Raw genomic sequence first — 10,354 nt, forward strand, 5'->3', positions numbered from 1 at the left:
CCACAAAGGAGTCGCTTCAGTGTTTAAAAGCATCTCTGAAACTGTCACGTGGATCACGGCCGTGACACTGATGTGTGTGAGAGGCATGCGGGACTTTTAAGTCGAACAGGAAGAAGGTTTAAGATGGGGCCCTCCTCCGCTTTGTTGACACAAAGTTCAGGCATGTTTCTTGTTCGCCAACAGAGCCCTGTTAGCATCACATTATTCCCGCCGCCTGACTTATTAAAGAAGCTAATATGTTGTAATCCCCGCTATCGCTCTCACCTTCTCACTGGCACACCTCTGTTTTGGGCTGTGCCACTGTGTGAACCAGGGGTGCGCAGGCACGGTTGGTCTTTTGCTGACTGCCTGATAATTGAATGAGCGATTATCCCTCCCATTAATAGACAATGATACAGAAAGCACTGCCATATGTACGGAATATTAATGAGTGGCTGCAGCGGCCTAGATAAGAGAAGCGCCATGCGGTTGCTGTAATAGGGGTTAAAACAATTTGCCCCCCACCACCCTATCCCTGCACACACACTTACACACACACACACACACACCCACCCACCCACCCACCCACCCACCCACCCACACACACACACACACACACACACACACACACACACACACACACACACACACACACACACACACACACACACACACACACACACACACACACACACCAGCTCCCATGCTTTCCACTGAGCTAATCCTCCATCCTCTCACCAACTAAGCAGGCTACCACCAACCAACAGCCCCCCCATGGTCTGGACTTGTGCTTGGCGCTGACCTCGCTGCTGCCAAGGCCGACCCGCCATTATGAGAGAGTGCGAGCGGGGTCACCCGACAACAGAATGACATGCTAATGATGGGAAGCAGCGGGTGTTTAGTATTTATGTTATGAGACATTTTGCACAAGAGAGCTGGAAACGCATGCAGATTTTTTTCCAGAGAAAGAAACTCACAACTCTTGGGGGTTTTTTTTTTTGGTAGTTTTCTAGCTTGTTTCGCTGATAAAATTGTCTTCATCTTCTTCCCCGTCACAAGTGTTTTGTGTTTTTTCTTCCTGATATTCAGGTAAAGTAAAGATGAAAGAGCCCACAGAGCCCACAAAGGCCCATCCAGCATCACCTTCATCACATTTCTTTAAAAGGTTGCAGAGTCAGGCAGGTGAAACAGTTGGGCCACACTTCTATACGAATCACCATGCCAATCAATATCTAACATCTATTAGCATTGGAAAGCAATATTTCCCCTTTTACCTTGCAATAATTGTGCTTAATGCTGTGAAGTACCTTATCATAGGTCTGACGGCAAAAGAAAGGCCAGTTACCATGGCGACTGTGAAAGCCATTGGTTTCCTTTTCAGCAGAATAATGAACTTCTCTCCTCCGTGTGTCACTCTTCCACTCCACTCTCAGCCTCTTCGATTAAATTGGAAATCCTTGAAATCCCTCGTCTCTGCCTTATAATTTGACAAACAACAGAAGGAAAAAAAAAAAAAAAAAAAAAGCAGAAAAAAATGTTCAAGGCTCAACAAATGCATCACTTTAGGCCGAGGTGTGGGTGTATCTCACAATCAATACCAAATGTATTTAAGTTTAGATGTACCGACAGAAATATGTCCTCACAATCAAACGCAAATATTTCTATACTTGAGTTTACATTTTATATTTTGATGATGGAATGTTTTGTATTTTCCTTGACTCTGTTTAAGTAGTTGACATGTGAGATTATAATCATTCAGTTTTCTCTTGGAAAACCTGTATTCATCCTCTCAGATGAAATAGCTCTAAAACAAGAGGGCTTAAACCGTCCAAAATATGTTTATGTCCTCAATAAATCAGCTGCAATTGCTTTACGTTTTTGGATTTTTGGTAGTATGAAAACTGTAATCTGATGGAAAGCTTTTTAAAAGTATACTGCAGCATAAGACATGGCTACTCTGTCATTTAATAATGATGGATGCATGGAGCTGACTTCTCTCAGCAGTCTGAAACGCGCTGCTCACAGACAGGTTGTTTTTTTCTATAGTCTATTTCGATAAGAATACAAAAAAAAAACCAAAGAAAAACGTGCTTCTCATGCCGTGAATCCGGTCATTGATTGCACTCGCTATCCACAGCGTCCTTGAGCACAGACATGTTCACTGCCCGAGGACATCAAGTGTCTTGTTCAGTGGTGATGTCTGCAAGCTGGTCGATTAGGGGAAGAAGAAAAAAAAAAAGTATTGTAACTAACTCAAGTAAAGCTGGAGAATAGACGCACACAGATCTAAATAAGCACGTCAAATCTTTCTCGTTTTATCGAAACGTCTGCAACTGGTTGAGATGTTTTACAGGACGAACAGAATCTATCCCATGGTGCATTATTTTGGTATTTTTAAATGTGATCATTTTGACGTGGTTATTTGGGTTCATTAAAATAGAGGGATTTATTCAGCTAATATAAAATTAATAAGTATATTAAATTATTTATGTTTATATTTTTTATGTGGTTTTCGATAAGTTGTTGTCTGGGGCAATAATAGTAAAATAATTGTAAACGCATTAATACTACTGCTTTGTCACAATTAAAGCGACAGGGCTCCGTTACATTTACTAATTAAGATCAAATATCTCCGTCCTAAAATTAAAAAAATGAATGTGTACCTCATTAACGGGTCTCAGTGTCAGTGTAAACGACAGACTCGGCCATTTATTGCTTCATATGCGTTTTCCCTAAACGCCAACACATTTAGTACACTAACACGTCAGTCATAGCCAGGGCGATTTACCCTTGTTGCTGTCTTACAGGCGTCGAGAGGGGCTATGGTGACATATAACCCGGACTTGTTCTACACAATCTTAAAACCTAATAAAATGAAGCATTACAGTAAAATAATAGTAGTTATTAAAAATCCTGCTGGATAACATATTGCACCAAACGAAAAGCACATATTTGTATTTTGTATTTATTTATTTTATACACTATATTCATCCCGGAAGGGGACATTTTTCTCTGCATTTGACCCATCCCTGTGGGAGCATGGGCTGCCCATGACAGGCGCCCGGGGAGCAGTTAGGGGTTCAGTGTCTTGCTCAGGGACACTTCGACAGCATTTGTTATTAAAGTGAAGTTCATCTGCAATGTTTCACTTTTCAATATTTGATAATTAGGTCAGTGAGTAAATAAACTATTTCCCAGTATCTTAAAGCATTGAGTAGTTTCAAGGGAACGTCGTTTCTCCAGATTCATAAAGCAATGTTTCTAATCAGACCACACAACGCACACACTTGTGCTCACACAGTCACCAACATATCCTGGCAGCGTGACGTCATCATTTCAATTATTTAGATGAATATTTGTGACTTCATGAAACTATCCCACCTAAAGGGCAACCAGACACATACACGTGACGGACGAGACGAAGATTTCTAAATCACAAAATATTACAGCGGTCAGGAGTCAAAGAAACATCAAGCGACTGCAGAAAATCAGCCTAATGGCGACGCGTCTTCAGTTTACCCGAGTGGTTATTAAACTGTTTCAGCAGAGGGAGATTTTTCAGAACTTAGAGAGAGGGGACATGTGGCTCAGCATTCAGCGTGACACAAAAACATGAAAAATCACTAAAAGATGTAATTTAGCTCAATTCTATTAAATCTAATTCAAATCCTCTTTTCATCCTTCAAGGATAATTTCAAGACCACCAAACTTTCATCATAAGGGCAGAAAAGCAGGTCAACAATAGAAACTGAGAGGAAGCAATTTGCCCAGAGAGATCATTTCATCAACTCGTTTGCACAATGCACCGAACAGATCACATGGGTTATTCTGTAAGTAACAAACAAACAAAATACTTTGCAATAACAGGATTTCTCTGCTTTTCTATGTATTTTAATTAGGTTCGCCCTCCACTTTGACCCTCTTCTGCACTGTGTTGACACCTGCTCTGCAAAGGGATCTTGCAAAGACACATCCTGCTTGGTGTCACCGAGGAGACCGAGCCCAGAAGCTCGCTGCAGATATGATCACACACAAAAAATAAAAGTGTCTTTACGTGAACGTTTGCATCCGCCAGAGTTGAAACCAAAAGCAGGTCGTCAGCCTCTGCTGCAGGTTTGTGTTTCCAGGCTGAGGTTATAATGTGAAACGCTCGCTTGAGAACGTTTTCTCGGCAGCTTAGCAGGTTTAATGTCATGACCACATCACCGTGTTTGTGGCGTTAATGTGTGTCACCTTCTTCTGGCCTCGTTATTTGTCTGTTAGACAGCGCTGAGGGCCGAAATGCCCACAGAGCACCGTGCACACACGAAAATGTGATTTCTTTCAAAAAATGACGAGAAGTTTACCTGCAACAACTTTTCTAACTTCTTCACCTGGGTCGTTGAGCTCCATGGTCTGCTGCTGAGTGCAACTTCCTGTCAACGTGTCACCACAGGGGGGCGCTCATAAGCTTACATCACGGGAGGGAATGACCTGCATCACCACACAGTGAAACTGAGGTCAAATGTTGAGAAGAGCACACAGAGCTGACTTCTTAGCAAACAGTTTGAAACCTTGGATTTTTTTTTCCATTATTGACAATTATATCACGTTTCGTATTAGCAACTTAATGTCACCTTTATCAGTTTCTCTCGTACATGCGGAGAGATGTGGTGGACCGTAGAGAGACTGTTTGTAGGCCTGCTGGTGAGAGTTAACATAGAAAGAGTCTGAGAAGTGACTAGCAGTGCTGATTATCTGTTTGTGACCAATTATGGTTGTATATTATAGACAATGGAGAAATATTTCAAACCAATTGTCATTTAGACTATAATTATTATCATTATTACAACATTATTATTATAAGCCATAAGATCACTACTAAGTCAGCGCTCAGCTTCAATCACTGACATTAAAAAAAAACACAAACCAAGACATAAATCTAGGTGTAGTTATGGATTGAACAGCCATATCAAGACAATTACAAAAGCAGCCTACTATCACCTGAAGAATATATCAAGGATTAGAGGATTTATGGATTTATCTTCAGTAGACTCGACTACTGTAACGGTGTGTTTACAGGTCTCTGTGAAAAGTCAATCAGAAAGCTGCAGCTTGAGTCCTCACTAAGACCAAGAAAGTGGATCACATTACTCCAGTTCTGAGGTATTTGCACTGGCTTCCTGTCCAACAAAGAATTGACTTTAAAATCCTGCTGTTGGTTTATAAAGCACTGAATGGTTCAGGGCCAAAATACATCTGTGATCTGCTGCTACCCTATGAACCATCCCGACCACTTAGGTCGTCTGGGACCGGTCTACTTTCTGTTCCCAGAGTCAGAGCTAAACATGGAGAAGCAGAGTTCAGTTCTTCTGCTCCACATATCTGGAACAAAGTCCCAGAAAGCTGCAGGTCTGCAGAGACCCTCAGCTCCTCTAAATCAAGACTGAAGACTTTTTATGTTTTCTGCTGCCTTTAATTGAACCAGATTCAAGGATATTAATCAATTTCCTACATTTTACTACTACTGTATTTTATTTCTTAAACTGTACTGCAACTATCATTCTATTTTTTAGCTTTTTAGTGTTTTAATGAGTTTTTAATGTTTCAATCAATGTTCTTAATTGTTTTTAAATCTCCTTTTCTTTTGCCTTATGGTTTGATGTTTTTAATGGTTTTGTGTGAAGCACTTTGAATTACCTTGTTGTTGAAATGTGCTATACAAATAAACTTGCCTTGCCTTACTGGGTACCACTGCACTACTGTTATTATTCTATTGGACATCTTACATGAATATGCTATATCTCTTTATTGATAGCTTTAATGACATGAAGTTTAGCCTCTTCAAACAACTTTCCCATGGGTTGGTCATAACTTGTGTGTTAAATTCCTGTCAGAACCCCCGACGTTTCCAAAAGATACCACATGAGGCAGGCCATTTGTTTGGATTATGTGATTAAAAGGATGCATATAGATTTACATGGACATTTTAGACCTATTCATAAAAAATGTGGAGTTTTAGCCGTGAATAAGCAAGCATCACGTAGCTGCAAAGAAGCACTGGAATGAGCTAATATCACTTGTACATTAGATCTTGTCACACATTGTGGAAGTACTGAAGCTTTTTTTCATTTTAAAGTGACTTCAGTGAAAATGATCGTGTTTGAGGCTCTGCTATTTATCTTATCTTATCTCTTTATCTTTCATCCACTGAAAAATATTGTTGTTATTGATGTGTTAGTCACACACTCTGCTTTCACATCCAAATCACTCCATCTATTCAGATCACAGCAAGTGGAGCTAGTTTCAGTGTGGCTGAACAAGTGTTGTGCAGTTTACACAAATGACAGAATTTCATTACTTGACATCGCTCTTTTCATGCGGCTGAGTTGACTAAGCAATTGGAGCTTAATGATATCGTGGCTGGATTTTTCACATTGCATAATCGGCTGATAATACGTAACAGACAGTAAACACCAGTTACTCATGATGTAAAACTTTATGACACATACCAAACAGTATTTACAAAAACATCTTCAAAGATAGCGCTCGTACTCAATAACACCAGAACCACATGACCCACAGAGCTTTATCTGCTCCAGCATTGGAGGGGGGAGGGACAAGTGCTCTGTAGCATTTAGTAAAACTTTCCAACACTGCTTTCACATCCTGGAAAAAACATCAAGGAGTTCAACCTAAATTGCTGTTAGAAAAAGGGGCTTTAAATTCCAAGTATCAATCCCAAAGGTAAAAGGGTAAAAAGAAAAAATCCCCGATCCCACTACTGAGGCGTGGGTGGTTTGAAAATATCCCTCTTTTCCAGAGCAGCCTCTTTGCTTCTCTCCACGGTTGAGCAAACGACAGCTGTGAAAGTTGAAGGACAAAAACAGCTGGGATCCGGAGCTGCACTGGCTGTAGCTGCGGACATTGTTGATACAACAGGAAGGATTGCCTCATAATTACCTCATTTCTGACACAATAGCGAGGCAGTTTGTCATCTTTGATTGGATATGAACTTGAATATTTGGATCAATGAGTGTCTGATCGATGACAACAATCCACTGACTAAATATTCTATGAATTACTTCAATGCACCTTCGACCGCCTTGCGTCAAACTCTTTTACCCAGGTGTCTCAGATTCTGTTCCAACAATTTGAAAGCCAAACAATTCTTCTGCATTGATCGCAAAGAAGAACAGAGTACAGTAGCTTAAAGTTTCTCTTTCGACTTGAGTTTGGTGTAATTGGGAATTGAAAACATCTATATGCATTACAGAAGTTTGATGGAGTGAAGGCATCTACTGTGAGTGAATGCTACAGTACACTGATTCTCTGCCAAACCTGCTGTCAGTGCAAAAAAATATAATAAACCAGGTGCTTCTGAATGTGCTATTAGAAATGATAGCCTGGAGCTGACATATTTAATACATCTTCATTACTGTAGCATTCTGCAATATATTTCCTGCTGTCTCTGAAAATCTTCATTGGCTTAAAGGGCTGGGTTCTTATAGATCAGCGCGATGCCATGGTTGTTGCTCAGCTGTGTTTGCGCCTGTTCAGGTGGTTGGCTGCTTGTCGTCTGTCTGTTTCCCTTCAGAGCAGACATCATTTTGGACCGGTAGTGATCCCCAGCCAGGAAATACAGAATTGGGTCAATACAGCTGTTGATGCTCGCCAGCGGCCTGGTGATCTTGTAAGTAAAGTTGACAATGTTGAGGAATTCACATTTAAGGCGTAACACACGGGCGGTGTAGTAGAGCGTCCGAGTGACGTGAAATGGGACGAAGCTCACCGCAAACACCACCAACACCACGACGATGAGCTTGATGGACTTCTGACGCGAGGCGGCGCCCTGCTGGCTGGAAGATAAGCCCCGTCTGGGTCGGCACAGGGTCCGCGCCATCAAGCAGTAGCACGCCACAATGACCAGGAACGGGATGCCAAACAGGAGCACCATGACGACAGAGCTGTAGTCCACGTACTCCTTGAAGGCCTCCTGGCTGGTTGTGTCGTGGCACAGGGTGTCATTGTCCCTCCTGGAGGTGGTGACGAAGATGAGGTTGGGCACCAGGCACACGCTCACCACGGCCCACACCATGCCGCACACCAGGTGGGCATGGCGGGACTTCACCTTGGTCAGCGCCTTGATCGGGTGGCAGATGCCCAGATAGCGGTGCACACTGATGCAGGTGAGAAAGAGGATGCTGCAGTAGAGGTTGGCATAGAAGAGGAAACGCACTATTTTGCAGGCGGCCACTCCAAAAGGCCAGTGACTGCGGTTGGCGTAGTAGTAGATGAGGGTGGGCAGGGAGAGCACGTACAGGAAGTCGGACAGGGCGAGGTGGAACATGAAGACCGTGCTGGGGTTCCACGGACGCATCTTCAAGAACAACCACAGAGCTGTGGCGTTGAGCACCAGGCCGACCACAAACACCAGACTGTACGACAAGGGTAGCAGGATGTATTTGAACTCCTCGTCAAAGCGACAGCTAGAGTTGAAGACGGTGATGTACGTCGTCGACTGGTTGTGCTCGTCGGGGCTGCTGATGACCGGTTCCATAGTGATGCAACTTTCAAGCCAGCAGGTGACCGAACCTTTGAAGGAGGAACAAACACGGAGATATGAACCCTTTTAACACACTTAGATTTACTAAAACTAAAAATATTAGTGGATTAACTGATGAGTCAATTGACAGAAATGAATCTGCAATAACACACAAATATAATTGCTGCTTCTCTCTGTTTTATATGATTATAAACTGAATCTCTTTGGGTTTCGGACTGCTGGTTGGACGACTAATAATGTCACCATGGGCTCTCTGTTGAAAGCCATTTTTCACTTTTTCATTAAGAGTCACACATTTTGTTTTCGTAGTCTGTGTTTAACAGTGGTGGAATGAGAAGTAAAAGTAGTGCCACAGTGTAAAAATGTATTATACTACTATCAGAAATATATACTTAAAAGTATCAAAAAGTAAAACTAGTCACTGCAGAAAGAACCCTTTCAGACTGCTATATGAATACTATATACACTATATTATTGGGTTATTATTATTATAGATGCATGTAAGCTGTAGGTGCTCAAGGTGGAGCTATTTTAACTGCAATAGTAACTGTTGTAATAATGCTTCATTTAAGTAACTATGCATTACATAGCTTTAAAAGGAATGTGGTGCAGTAGAAAGTTGGCTAAACTGTTTCACTCTGATGTATGGAGGAGTTGAGGTATAAAGTGGAAATAAGCAATAACACTTTGCACCACTGTTGGTTTCCACACATGTTAAACATCGTTGTCGTCGCTCACACGAACATAAAAGCAGAGTTATCGGGACACTGCGTCTACTCACCAGAAAAACCGAATCCGAAAAACAGCGTTGATGAGCGGCTCTTGATCCCCGTCGTCACCGAGAAAGTCGTCTTAACTTTTTGCAGCCGAGATCCGGTTGCTGCTCCGCTCACTCCAGCCGGCGCACATTAGATACGCACAACAAAGTTATTTTGCAGTGAGCGTCGAGTGGTTGGAGTCCATGGCAGCGCGCGGCAGAGACAGTCAGCACTGAGCGCAGGAGAACACGGAGAGCTTCCTACACCGGAGGACTGAAATGGGAAGTCTCACTGCTGAGTGGACAAAACTGCCGCCCCATAAAACAATCCTCAGAGTGTAAGTCACTTTGGTGAACCACGTGAAACTGCTACCAGAGCTCATTAACACCGAGCACAGAGATGTGCTCATTACAATAATGCAATACTATGGAATAAGTCATACAACACATAATACTTGATACAATGAAGAACCAGCTCTCTAACACTGACTAACTATGAGGGGAATACTGATATATGTATCCATTTTTATTATATATGGTTATATATTTATATTAAGTAATATATGTGAGTATGTGTTCCACCATTGGTATTATGTGTCTCATTGAATCTGACAACCTCGACAGCTTCTGGAAGATCATAAGAAGCTTACGGCATCCTCTCCCTTTAAGTGAACATGGTCCAATAGTTCAATGGCTTTTTTTCTGCACCGTGGGAGAAAGAAACACCAGCTTTGTTGTATAATCTGGAGTCTGCCAAAGGATGTGCGGTGTCAGCACTATTGTTCAAGCTAGACTGGCCAAGGCAAGAAGATTTGATGGACCCTCTGTTGGACCACTGAAGACCTTGATCTCCTCTCACATATATGTACACGCATTTGCAAGAAAAGAAAAAAAAAAAAGGACAGGTGATTAAGGACAGTAAAACCAGAGTCATGCCCATCAGTGCACCAACAGCAGAATGCTGGAAAAAAAAAACAGGACAGGACACTCAAACTAACCACCTTTCAAACATTATGCATAAGTAGGATCTGGCCAAAGCCCATCTACTGTAATAACCTCCTAAAACTCACCCA

The 10,354-nt window shown here is 42.0% G+C and overlaps 1 protein-coding gene across 1 annotated transcript; it reads right to left on the reverse strand.

The window, feature by feature from the left end:
* Positions 1 to 6,438: 6,438 nt before the first annotated feature.
* LOC137890675 (P2Y purinoceptor 4-like) lies at positions 6,439 to 9,550 on the reverse strand. Its single transcript, XM_068734837.1, has 2 exons — positions 9,306 to 9,550; positions 6,439 to 8,553 (listed from the first exon to the last, which is right to left on the reverse strand). The coding sequence occupies exon 2, from the start codon at positions 8,516 to 8,518 to the stop codon at positions 7,448 to 7,450; it is 1,071 nt and encodes a 356-aa protein (XP_068590938.1). The 5' UTR covers positions 8,519 to 8,553; positions 9,306 to 9,550; the 3' UTR covers positions 6,439 to 7,447.
* Positions 9,551 to 10,354: the final 804 nt, after the last annotated feature.

The sequence above is a fragment of the Cebidichthys violaceus genome, unplaced genomic scaffold (genome assembly GCF_023349555.1).
Source record: "Cebidichthys violaceus isolate CVI_PGR_0920_01 unplaced genomic scaffold, fCebVio1.0.p SCAF_679, whole genome shotgun sequence".
Classification (NCBI taxonomy): domain Eukaryota; kingdom Metazoa; phylum Chordata; class Actinopteri; order Perciformes; family Stichaeidae; genus Cebidichthys; species Cebidichthys violaceus.

What these genes read in the sequence shown, in the direction of transcription:
- LOC137890675 (XM_068734837.1), bottom strand. Translation starts at nt 8,518, where the DNA reads ATGGAACCGGTCATCAGCAGCCCCGACGAGCACAACCAGTCGACGACG.